We start from the raw sequence: 13,230 nt of genomic DNA, 5'->3' as shown, positions 1-13,230 counted from the left end.
CGAACAGAGAAATGTGAAGGATTGCAGACTGTTAGAAAAAGACAAACCAGAAGGTTGAGCAAATGTCAACTCAGTTCCTCTCCTCCCTCCTCTATCCCCAGGGACAGCAGGAAGCTTTTGCAGCCTTCCAGACATATGTCCTCTGGGTTTCTCCAAATGCATTGTTTGTTTAACATTCTCTGGGAATTGGAGAGTGCATGGGACAATGCTCTAATAGAGGCCTTCTCTCTTCTCCCACCAAGCGATTAATGAAACTCATTTCTACCGAGGGCATTTCTCAGTCACAAATGAGCTATCTTGCTGAATCATCATCACTGTAATGTCCTTGTTTTTCTGTTGCATTCTCTGGCATCTTCTCAACATTAATTATTGTATAAGACCCAATCTAATACTATTAAAATCTAAGGCTTTCCCTGTATCTAGCTTCTCATTTCTGCTGATATCAACCCTTGATAAAAATGAGTCTTACTCCTGTTCTGGCAATTACCTCTGCCCAGCCACACTTCCTCTGTAGTTTGTCAGCTTCCCGTATGTGACTGGAGATAGTTAATATTAATAGGAGTCCCACTACAAAATACCCTCCAGCATACAGCACAGAAAACCTATTATTAATCACACAGGGAAAATATTCTGAATATCTTTCAAACACTACAACAGAATAAATCAAGAGAAAACCCACTGTACTAGGAATTTTAACTGCCTGGTATGAAAATAGTGGGGTGAATAAAATGCAATACAGGAGTGGACCCTGTAGCAGTAAAGATGGGGAAATGGAGTAGTGATGCTGGAGCTGTCCTTTGTTGAGGCGACTTTATGCTTTGTGCAAACATGCAGGGTACACTAATAAGAGAGATTATTTTGTAGTTTTGATCAAGATTATTTCAGGTGCTAAGGGGAGGAAAATAACCCTTCTTAAATTAGAAAAAGCTGCGATGAGTCACACAAGGAGACTGGTGTGCAGTGTTGCCAGATACTTAGCAGTGGACTAGCACAAGCCTGGAATAGCAGCTGAAACACCCATGTTGTAGGTGTCAGGACGACAGCTGCTTATTGCTGCAGGAACAGTTGTGTTGGCTGCTGCTGTTTGTGCAAAATAGCTTATCTCTGTTCTCTGTGCAAGAAGGGCAGATACACAGATCTGTATGTTGTTCAAGGCTGCCTTCCTAAGTCTGGGGTCTTTTGCTTGTAGTAGAAGGGTCACCTTTTAAGATCTCTTTGCAACTGGGGCTAAGGAACACTTAGCTTGAAATTGAGGGCCAAACTCTGTAGGTATCAGAACCACAACTGTTCATTGCTGCAGTCTGCAACTGTCTCATACCCTAATGCCTACACATTAGAGATGAGTTAACCGTTCACTTGCTTAACACAAACAGAATTATGGAAGGCTTAAGAAACTCTGTTGGAAAAAGGATCTCCTAAATCATCATCTGTATTTGGAAACAAAGTTGGCTTGGAGTCTTCATCTGGCAGTTTGAACTATTCATAATTTATAACCAGTGTACAAGACATTCCAAAGTTTGCCTTCTCCCTGTCTTCTCCTTTACTCTGGAGGCTGAAAAGACAAACAAGACTTCTTTATTTCATCTAGGGTATTTTAATTTTAAAAAGAAGACAGGAAAGATGCCTCAGGAGTTTGTGGTGACACATATGTATATCAGGGATGAAGTCTGAATAGCCGTAAGAAAGCAACACTGAAGGAAAGTGAGTTTGCCTGGCATTTGCATGTATGTCTAGATTTGCAGAATGTTTTAGGGTGATGGATATATTTGAGGTGCCTAAGCAGGAAACAGCTTCATTTTCCTAGGAGGCACAAGGTATACAATAATCTATTTAAATTTGCGAGTTTACAAATTTTAGGCCAATATGGCTGAGAGACAGGTAGGATGGAATCATAACCTGACAATCCTCTGTGTTGTAGTCGAAATTCTGGACTAAAAGACACTAGCAGTAAAAATCAGATACTGGTAATCTTCACACCAGATAAAAATGGGGGTGTGGGTTTGGGGAAAGGCTTGAAATAGTTCAGACTTTGCAGATTACTATTATTTTTAAAATATTTCCTCCTTGAAGGTAAGGAACCAAATCCAGTTTTCTCCCCAGATAACAACCTCAATCAAGTTATTAGACAAAAAGGGTTTTGACAGATAAACACCCAGAAATGCTGATAGTGTCTGACATTATTGCTCAAAGCAGTACCTTTCTTCCTTGGTTCTGTGAAGAGCTGACAGGACAAGGGACTGGCAAGGGTTAATAGCTGTGTGTCTCTGTGGGTAGCTGTAACCATATCCATTGGAGAGAGCAGGGTGTGCTGTGGGCCTGGAGGCCTTTTGGACTGCACAGTGCTGTATATTTTGGAAATGTCTCTGAAATATGGTCATTTAGTCTCTCCTTTATGTTGTAGTGCACTCAGCTAAAGGGCAGCTGCTTTTGAGCATGTCCTTCCCTTTCCCGCCTCCCATCCCCAGCTCAAGCAGCTTTCCCTCCTGAGAAATGGGAGAGGGGCTTTGGTGAAGTGAAAGAGTGCAGAGGGAGAGAAGGAAAAAAGTTAATAATTCTACACAGACACTCTATTGGAGATGTTAAGGAAAGAAAGTGATCTCAGCTGGGCTTCCCCTCAGTGCGTCATGCTTTTCAGCTCCTTTCATGCGAACTTCTCCCCCCTCCCCAACCCCATCCTGCCATTCTTTAGCCTCTGAGTTGCTCTCTCTCTTTCTCTCTCTTTCTTTTTTTTTTTCCTTCCTCCACCTCTCCACACATTTTTATCTTTTGTTTTTATTTCCTCCCCTGCTGTTTTCCTTGATAGAAATCTCGCTCATGCATTTCCCTTCCGGATTTCTATTGGGTTATTTTGTCCTCTCTCTCTCTGTGCTTTGGTCCCCTTTTCTTTCTCTGCCTCTTGTCCCGGAGTAAAACAGCTGCCTCCCTGCTGGGCCAGGATGACAGTGCCGTTAGCTTTCCCAGTGCCAGCCCTTCCCACATCTGTGCAGCTTTTGTCCCTGGGCAGAGGGGGATTTGGAATGGTCGGTTGGCAGCGCCAGGGAGACTGATGTAAAAATGAGGTCCAAAAAAGAGGGGAAAGGGAATTAGGAGGAGGGCGTGAGATGGTTTAAGAGAAGCACAAGTGAAAATAAAATAAAGAAGTAAAGGGCACAGCTCAGGCTGTGTGTGAGTTGGGGCATTCCAGCTTCAGTGATAGGCCAGAAAGAATGAAACAAATGAATCCTGGTACCACATAGTACTGCTAATTGATTAACCCCAATATCTGGCCCTTGTGTATGACTGGGATGGAGCTGAGGCAGTCCCGTGAAATCCTTTATTTGGGACAGTATTCAGGAGAGCACTCTTCTCACACAGGTGCGATGTATCTGGCACCTCCTTGGGTCTGTACTCACAGGCTGCCCTCTCAGTTCTCAGCACTCAGCTCCTCTCTCCTAGCCTTGTGCTTTTTTTTCCTACTTCAGAGCAGTTTTCCTTCAACCTTGGCTTCCCAAACCTCCAGACTTACTCTGCCCCAGCTTCTCCTCCCTCTCAGGTCAGGTTCTTCTAACCTGTCTCCATCCTTCCTCCAAATGTTTCAAAACTTTTTTCTGTTTTTCTCCAGTTACCAGGGCAGGTACCTCTATGTCCAATGCAGCCACCCTGGTCACCCCGTTCCACCTTTGCATCACAACCTTCCTTGTCACATCCATGAACAGAAGTAGTAGGTGACTTGGCAGTGTCTTTCTCATACACTGGAGGCCATTCCTGGTTACCTGTAATTGGGACACGGCATTGCAACAAGCCATGGGGAATTGCCTCTGTTTTTGAGAGAACAATATTTTCTTCTGGGAAATGTAAAGGAATCATTTTGCCCATCTGTATATTGGCTTTTAATTTTTATTTGCTCAGACATTGTATTTCTTTCTTCTCCGCAAGGGGCCCTGCTTAACCCCTTGTATCTTTCTTCACACTTATGGGAGCTCAGGGGTTGCGAGTGATTCTTCTTTTTGACAGAGAAGATTGAACACATAACTGGCAAGTGTGGAGACGAGGAAGTGTGGTGATAGAGCCAGGGTGCTGTGCTTTAAAACTTGGCAGTGTCTAATGTATTCAGATATCTGCCATGCTAGGTATGTGACGCCTCGTGCACTGGGACTAAGCATGGTAGTTTTTTGATAACCTTTTTCTCATGATGACAGAAGAAGGAGCTATCTGCAACTCCAGGAGCCAAGGCAGCCAGTGATACTGCATGTGTATGTTTTAAAAGGAGGGAGAGGCAGGCTGTTCTAATCCATTTTGACACACACTGAAAGTAAAAGGAGTGTAAAGAGGTTGTGTGTAGGACTTTGTAAGCAAGTAGTGCGAAAGTCCTCAGTTTCAGGTGAGATTTTCTGTAAGCTCTTGAGGACTCTTGAATTTCAAAGTCAAAGCATGCTGAAAAGAAATGTTCATGCATTGGAAGGAAAATTCCTGTAAAGTTTCACTGTTCCCCTTGCTAACTGTCCCATACCATCTGGCACTATGCTCCAGAGCAGTGGAGAGAAGAATAAGACAGACTGCTAAGGGAAAGTTTTTCTCATTTCAAATGCTATCCAGATCCTAGTCTTTCCATATCACTGTAATTCAGTGACGGAATTTGCTGCTATAAACATCTGCCTGTAGTGAATATCAAGGACAAAAGAACATTAGCATAAATGCATTATTTTGTCCCACTTAACAAAAATCTCTTAAGTTTTTCTTAATCTTACATTCCCAATCATTGCTAACCAGTAGGCTACAGGATTTGCATATCAATATAAAGACTGCTGGGAATATTCCACCCTGATCTACATTCTGTATAACGCCATTAAATGGAGCAGCACAGGGATGTCATTCAGCATGGAATTTGGCTAATTTCAACTTCCTAATGACATTTTCTCTCTAGTACTAACAATAGATTTTAACTTGCAATATATTAGGGTTTCCAGTATATCAGCATTTTCAATGCACTGTACTTGTGTGAACCACTTAATTGAGGAAGGTGAAGAATAAGAAAATAAACTCCATGAATATTCATTCCCAGTATAATTTAGAGGCTGCTACTCCCTGGTGCTAACACTCTGGCAGTGACTATGCACTCAGAATTTTGCTAGTGCAAGGGCTCGCACAAGCAAATACTACCTTGAAGTTTGGCATATTTGTGCAAAATTGAGCTTTCAGTTGGTTTCTTTTCCATATTTGCACCAGGAATCTCCTCCTGGTAGTTGTACTCTTTTAGTCATGGAGTCAAATGCTATATGACATACCTGGCTGTCTCTTGCAGGTCCATCTGAATTACTGGACATGACAGACAGTGAAACGTAAGTATAGCTTACCCTGCCCTTCACATTATGTGCATTAGCCTACCAAACCTTTCTTGGTTTTTAACTGCAAACTCCACTAAAAAAGCTTGTAAAATGGCACTGCTCTTCAAAAACAAACAAGCAAACAAAAGTCCCCCTAAATCCAAACAACAACCCCCTGATATGTGGGTTTTTGATCTAAACCAAATATTTCCTGAATTCAATAAAGGCTTCCCATGCCTCCTCGATCTTTCTAGAGGAATACAAGTCCTGCATTGTGCTTCGATGTTACTCAGGGACCAACCTGAAGAGTAAACGCCAGAAGTCAGGAAATTACTTTTCTTGCTCTACACCTTTTCTTCAGTTCCTTCTTGATTCATCCAGGGTGCTCTGCCTTAGCTGTCCCAAGTGGCCACAGCCTGTGCAGCTGAAGATTTCTCTCAAGGGGTTAGAACCTCAGTTACCTCAGATATTATTAAAAAAAAAAAAAGCAAACAAAAAACCCTTTTCTTTCCAATTCTCAACTGCTCTACATCTTGTATAATCAAGGTGTCACAAACAGTATGTAAAGGAAACATGAATAATCGTGGGGAGTATATGGAATATAAGGGAAGCAAAAGTCAACTTTCTCACAGGGGCTAACCCTACCATTTTTCTTCTCATAGTGCTCTCCTCTGCTAACAGAGAACACCAGAAAGGTTCTGCACAAGGGATGCAGTGTGCAGTGCAGGGGTGATGGAGTCTGGTTGGACTGCCTGTTTCTCTTCATCCAGTAGCATAGCACAGCCACTGAAGTAAAGCACAAATGAACATGTCTATGAGGGCTTCCCTTTACAAAGGTCCCTCTAATTCTTGAAAAGGGAAGCTTCCAGCTGTAACTGGCAGCATGAATTTGTCTTTTGATCCTCAGGGGGCGCTCAGATAGTATCCCATTCTGAATGTAATTCTCATGCAGCAGAGGCAAATTCATCCCAAGTTTGTCTATTAATATTTCATCTTATCTTGCTACATACTGAGGCTGAAACTCCTTTATACACTCTCACTTTTTGGGTAGGTAGGTGCAAGTCTTGTCCTATTACACGTATTTTCTCTCATTTGTTATTTGGAGGTGATGTAATGGCCCTACTTGTTGAATACTAGTATTAAGGACACTTTTTCAACCCACTCAAAGCATACTTTCCCCCATTTCCTAGGCAAATATGGATAGATTTATTTAATCTCAGTACTGGTGTCAGTCACAGAATCCTGTTACATGTAGCCTCAGTCTGAATAATGAACTTTGCAAGAAATCTGTTCTCACTACACAGCCTTCTCTTTTGAAAAAACATGCATTCAAGCTTCTTCAGTAACTCACCAGTCTGGCAATGGGAAACAAAAACCCAGTTCTTGCTCTCATACATCCAAGAGAGCAGGGTATCAGAAGCAGGAAAGCAAGTGCACCAGCCATGGCTTTTATGGGCAGGGTTTTTCTAGGATGTGTCTAAGAATGAGGTTGAGGAAAGAAATTGCAGGAAAAACAAACACTATTGCTGTTTGGCTGGCTGTGAAATAAGAAGGTGGCTAGTTGACCTTTGCAGCCCTTAGCAGAACTGGTGTTTGGATGGGAATGTGACGTTCAATCCTTTGAACACATAAAAGCTGTGCATGTTTCTTTCCCACCCCTCAGAAGTTCTTTGTCTACTATTTGTGCATTGCAGGCTTTCCTACAAAGGATGTAGATGCTAAGGGAGAGTGCACAAGTCTACCTCTGCCAGCAAGAAGGAACCTCGCAGAAATACAGCATCCTACTCTGTCTGTCCCCTGCATCTCATACTTGATAAATGTGCATTGCTGTGATGTGTCTCACTGTTGGTTTCTGTACTTTGGTCTAGGGGTGAGACAGCACTACATAAGGCAGCCTGCCAGCGCCATCGTGCTGTCTGCCAGCTCCTGGTGGATGCGGGAGCCTCTCTGAGAAAGACTGACTCCAAGGTAACCCAACCCTATCAACCAGCTATAAAATACTGCAGCCAAGTGAGATGGATCAGCATCTGTCCCTGCTGTTTGCATGATTGAGGCTTCCTTGTGTGTGCCAGAAGCAGCTCTTTTGAAACAAGCTATTTTTATTTAGAAAACTGTATTGATTTAAACAAATACAAGAGACTTCAGTTCAGTCCCAAAGATGGGTCATCTTCACCATAGTGAGAGCTTGGGTGTGAATGAAACACAGCAGCATCCTCCTCCTGTGTGGTCAAAAGAGAGGCCTGTGGGCAAGGACCACCTGTGGGAGCCTTGGTTTGTGATTGCATAGCTTCTGTGATTATTGTGGCTTGATTATTGTGGCTGACTCACTTTGTGAGGATAGGTAACCATTTTCTTTTGCCCTGGTTTGCCCCTATGCTTGCTGATGTGACACTAGTCACAAGCCTCTCTTGGTTATATGCTTGGCTGAGAAAGAAGTGTGGACAATATAAAACCCTAGGAATATTCTGTCAATGCAACAATCTGACCACTAAGGAATATGGTCCAGAAGCTGCCCCTCTGGCATTTCTGAATGTAAGCATCCAGTGGTCAGGAGCTCAGAGGTGGCTGGGTCTCTGGGGTCCAGAGTTAGAACCACTGTCACTGCAGCAACAAAATTAAAACCAATTCCTACCATGTTAAGCTGTATGGGGCAGCTTACAAGGGGGAGAGAGATCATCTGTCTTTCAGAAAAGAGTACTGTACATTGCAAAAGATGATTTTTGCAACAGCAGAAATTCAGACAAATGGATTCTGACTTGTTAATGTTCTGCCCAGAAACCCAAGGAGCGGGAGTATTTTCGTGGATACACATTAACGTGTTTCCAGTATTTTTTTGTAGTTTAGGATCAAGATTGTGATCCCCAATTTAGCAGTACTTGTGAGGTAGCTTAGATAACAGAGTAGAAAATTGCTGCACTGGAGAACTATTTGTACTCAAGATAAAATGAGATACATTGAAATAATCTCAGATGCTGGGCATCTCTCTCTGCACGATTCGCAACGTGTGTAGTCTGTGAAGCTCACCTTTAAAGTCTTAGTACAGCACTGCGTGTCATGTTCATTCACATAGGGATTGTAGGCCTAGAATAAAAATCAGTCCCTTCCAGCATGTGAGCCCTTCTGTGTGATGTATCAAGTAGCATGTCCTTGCAGAACTGCACAGTTTGTCCCAAACCACATGAGGACAATCTTCATGAATCTCATTACTCTGATAGAAACACTTGATATAACACCAGCTTGTATAACAAATAAGTAAATTCTCCAATTTTTCTTTTAACCTTCCTGTAATAATTTCCCCGGGTCATGTTTTCATCTGTTCTTCTAAATATGTTAGAACAAGGCTTTCTCTTCATCTTTCTTTATTATAGGGTAAGACCCCTCGTGACAGGGCTCAGCAAGCTGGTGACCCAGATCTGGCCGCCTACCTGGAAAGTCGACAAAACTACCAAATGGTTCCCCACGAGGATCTGGAGACAGCAGTCTGATGTCTGAAAACATCAAAGAGGATCCTTGAAAATGGCAAGGCTACACCTGAGGCACCGGGGCATCGTGTGAGACAGAAGCTGATGGAATCAACGTGTCTCTCATTCTCGTGGAAAATACCTGAGGACATGGCACCAGTTTCTAAGGGCTACTGAGTCTTGCCACGGAACAGCTAGGTTCCATAAGTTAGCCCATGATAGATGAAGCGGGACACTCAAAGGTCTGTGGAATCCATGGGCCACGGAAATTTACCTTTATTGCTTCCAGCAAGTAGCATGAACTTCTCCCATGTTCATCTGTGCAATTTATTTAAAAAAAACCACAACAAAACAACAAAAGAAAAAAAAATAAAAGGAAAGGGAAAAAAGAACATTGGAGAACCAAACTTTCTGAGACATTAAAACACCCAACCAGGCCCTCCTGCATCCCTACAGTTTCCTGCATTCCTTTTATTCTCTCATTTCCCTCACTTCCCATCAGTTAAATAGTACCTGTTATCTCTGTGATGAATCTTCACAAGTGGTCAGGCAGTAGCAGAAAAATCTGAGGAGCTCTGGATGCCCTTTGGAAATACTCAGTATTTACTGGCTTCATTCCCTCCCTTGCCAGCCTCTCAGAAGCAGAGTCTTTAGTGCTCAATCACCAGAGAGTTTTCTCACTTTTGGAGACGACTCTGCCTATGGCCTTGTTTCCCGGGGTGTAGGGCACAGTTAGATTTACAGCAGAGACAAAACCCAACCTCCTCATTGTTGCTGAGTATACGGTTACGGTAGCCTCATGAGATGGTCTTTTATATGGAAAGGAGTTATATGGGAAACACCACGTTGAACGGCAGACCAGAAAGTTACCCGTAAGGTTTCTCGTGCCACTGTTTAGCATGTAATGACTGACTTGATTCTGCTCTGCTTTCAGGCCTGCCAGAAAGCTGATAGCTATTTTTGCTTTGAAACTACAGGTTTCACACTGAGGAGAGATCTGTGCAAGACAGAGGGGGTTCTGATGGTTCTGACTTATGGACCCAGTCCCTTTTGCATTACAGCCAGAGGTAGGAAGGAGACCTAGGACATCAGTGGTCAGCCTAGGGTTGCTGCTATCAACAAACATATGAGCACCACCCCTGGTCACACTGGAAAGAGGAAACCATCTCTGGCTGAGCCTCTAAACTGTCTGATTCCCCAAGGGGTAAAGTTTCTGAGAAGCTGTCCCACTGGAGAAGGGCAAGCAGCAGCTCTTTGCCTCATTACCCAATATAGGCTCATAAAGTTGCATAGCTGCTGTAAGAGCCAGTCATATTTCCTGTACTCTCTGTTCTCTGTCTTACCTCAAAGATTATAACCACAAAAGAAGAGAAAGCAAACACACATGCATATGTAAAATATTCGCCTTCAGGTTTTCAATCACTACAGACAACTCATCTGCCACAAACAGCAGAGCTTCCACTTTGTCTGACCAGTTCCCATGAAGATGCTCACAGCCTACTTTGGGCACAATTCTTGCAATAGATTTTTGTATTTTGCTTTGTTCTTAGTTTTGAAAGATCCACTGGTCTTTGTTTTCATGCGCCTTGCTAGGTGTAGATCTCTGGTAGATGGTGATCATTGGGATTACATGCAGTTTGGAAATACTGAAATTAACTCAGGTCATTAGTCAGATAAGTTGGCATTTTTTCCTTGGTAGAGGTTGTAGAAATGAAATTAATGCAATTTTCTTTTCTTTTCTTTTCTTTTCTTTTCTTTTCTTTTCTTTTCTTTTCTTTTCTTTTCTTTTCTTTTCTTTTCTTTTCTTTTCTTTTCTTTTCTTTTCTTTTCTTTTCTTTTCTTTTCTTTTCTTTTCTTTTCTTTTCTTTTCTTTTCTTTTCTTTTCTTTTCTTTTCTTTTCTTTTCTTTTCTTTTCTTTTCTTTTCTTTTCTTTTCTTTTCTTTTCTTTTCTTTTCTTTTCTTTTTTCTCCTTTCCTTTCCTTTCCTTTCCTTTCCTTTCCTTTCCTTTCCTTTTTTTTTTTTTTTTTTTTTTTTTTTTAACAAGACAAACATGCTAAGAGTCATTGTAGTGACAGAGGAGGAGGAGCTGAAAAATATATTTATATTTTTTTTTTTTCTGTTTTCAAAAGTTCATTTGATATGAGCAAATTATTTCTTTAGTATTTCTTCCTCTGGAAGGAAACAATATATATTTGTAATCTACAGATCAACAGTGACATGAAATGTATTTTGTCTTATTTTCTGTCTTTACCTTTCTTGTTTAAAAAATAAAATATGAAAGCCAAATTCCTTCCCTTGATAATCATCCAGTGGCTTATGGTGAAAGTCAGTACATGTATATATTAAACCAGAATTTGGCAATGGTTAAAATAAAAAAAAAATCAGAGTATAATTTTGGTGTATGTGAAATTTCCACAAGGAAGAACCTCCTGCTGTGGTTTCATGGTAGGCCTTGCATCGTTTCCCAGGTGTGAGGAAAGATATTACTGTAATATTTCTCTATATTTGACAGAATTAAGAGTTATATTAGTATCAGTTTTATCATTTTGTTTTACTGATTTGAGAAAGGAGTAAGCTTCAATAACACCAAGGGATGCGTTCTGCTGAGGGCAGACTGGTCCCTGAGCACAGGATGGTTGCAGAGCCCATTGCAGCTCCCTGGTCCTTTAGTCCCGTGAAGCAGCAGAGCAATAAAGCTTTGCTCTATTCACAGTTAGCTTCCAGAGACCACATGTGAATTATGATAAGGGAGCCGATTCTGGGCCCTCTCTGTCCCCTGTGTTTTTCCTCTTGGAGAGACATCCTTTGTGCCTGGGGGGTGGCAGCAGCAAGGCTGCTCTGGAGCAGCTTGGCAGGTTGGGCAGATTTCCTGAGCTCATTTGTGCCATTCAGACTGCTCAAAGGAGCTTAAGGCATGCGAGAGAGTCTGGCTTGCCCTCTTCCCTGGCAGCTGGAGACGGTGCTATGATCAGAGTGAGCCTGTTATGCTTTTGGTGAGCTGCCTGTGCTGTGTGCTCAGTGGGAGGCAGCCACTGTGTGATGAAAATAAACCCCAGCACTGGAGACAGGACAGGAGCTAGCTGTCTGTAGTGCCTTTAATATTCAAGGTGTCTCGAAGTACTGCACACATAATGCATTAGATACTGCTGATGTATCTGTAGCTAATAGAGCATGTATATTGGTTTTTGTGATGGCTCACACATGGCCAGGGATATCAGCAGTTGATTCACTGAGGGAAGGAGTTCGGGGCCAGGATGCTGCAGCATGATTCCTTATTCCTTTTCAAGTGCGATGGGATTCTCAGTTTTGGACAGCCACTAGAAGCAGGCAAACTGTGCAGCAGTTAAAGGTGACACATAGGCATTGAATCTCTTGAGCACTTGGATTCTAGCTTAGTACAGTATCATTGTGCCTGCACTGTGCAGGGCCCAAATTTCAGTGTGCAGCTGGGAATCCACTTTAATTACGTGTGAAACAGCTTGATTTACTAAAAGTGTCTGTTCAGTGGTTGTGCCTATTTATGTATATATGTAAATATCAGTATACATATATATAGATGCACACACACATATGAGCACACACTTAGAATTGTGCCATTTGAATGACAAAGTACCTCGGGATGCTCAGCTACTGAGGTTGCTGGACTGACAAAATGTCATTTTTCATTTTAATTTGTTATTAAAGAGGACCCTTTTCCGTAGGACTGAAGAGCTCCTGAATTGTTCCATTGTACTGGTTTTGCTATCTCATTTTGGAGTAAAATGGAGGGAAAGAAAATATTTATAATGTTGATAAAATAAACTTAACTTTTCTTACTTAATAACATCAGTTACTCTTATTATTTCATGTTTCAATGCTAGAGGTATCTTTATGTGTTATCCAAGACATGACAATATCACACATTTATAATTATAGCACCTCTCAGTATTGTGAGGTGTCAGGCTAAGTGATTTGTGTAAGACAGGAGTTCAAGGCAAATCTGCCCATCATAAAGCAGGCCTCAGACTCCAGTGCCTCTTTCACCACTTCACATATTGGCTTGGCTGTGTTTTAGAACTTTAAGATGTCTGTAGACATTTTTACTGACACCTCTCACCCTTGCTTTTTCCCAGTAGCAGCAGAATTGCTCAGTCTCAACTCAGAGTACACGAGATATCCTCTGCTACATGAGGACTGTCATATAGCAGCACCACAGACATAAAGAAAATAGAAATAAATTGTTGTTTTGTTGCCATTGATCTTCTCAGCTGTGCTGTTGTAGATGAATAGATGAAGCACTTAGTTTTTCTGGTAGTGTGGCTGTGGGAGGTGTGTTGAAGGAGTATTTAATGGCCTCTTGCTAATTTCGGATTTTGTCTTTGCTGTGACAGTGATAAACACGATAGTGAAAATCAGTAACACACAACCTCACCTAGAGGATGACTACTTCCCTTTCAGCCATCCCAAATGCCTCCTGTGGTTTATGC

General features: G+C 41.9%; 1 protein-coding gene across 1 annotated transcript in view; it reads left to right on the top strand.

Moving 5' to 3' along the window:
- Positions 1–10,540, top strand: part of DGKI (diacylglycerol kinase iota) — a 172,840-nt gene extending 162,300 nt beyond the window's left edge. Inside the window, exons 31-33 of the mRNA XM_051640929.1 lie at positions 5,282–5,318; positions 7,172–7,271; positions 8,672–10,540. Coding sequence (XP_051496889.1) covers positions 5,282–5,318; positions 7,172–7,271; positions 8,672–8,788 — 254 coding nt within the window. The 3' untranslated portion in view covers positions 8,789–10,540. The remainder of the gene's footprint in view (positions 1–5,281; positions 5,319–7,171; positions 7,272–8,671) is intronic.
- The last annotated feature ends 2,690 nt before the right edge of the window (positions 10,541–13,230 follow it).

The sequence above is a fragment of the Apus apus genome, chromosome 1 (genome assembly GCF_020740795.1).
Source record: "Apus apus isolate bApuApu2 chromosome 1, bApuApu2.pri.cur, whole genome shotgun sequence".
NCBI lineage: Eukaryota > Metazoa > Chordata > Aves > Apodiformes > Apodidae > Apus > Apus apus.
Note: the sequence above shows the minus strand (reverse complement) of the source record. Positions and strands in the feature narration are given on the sequence as shown.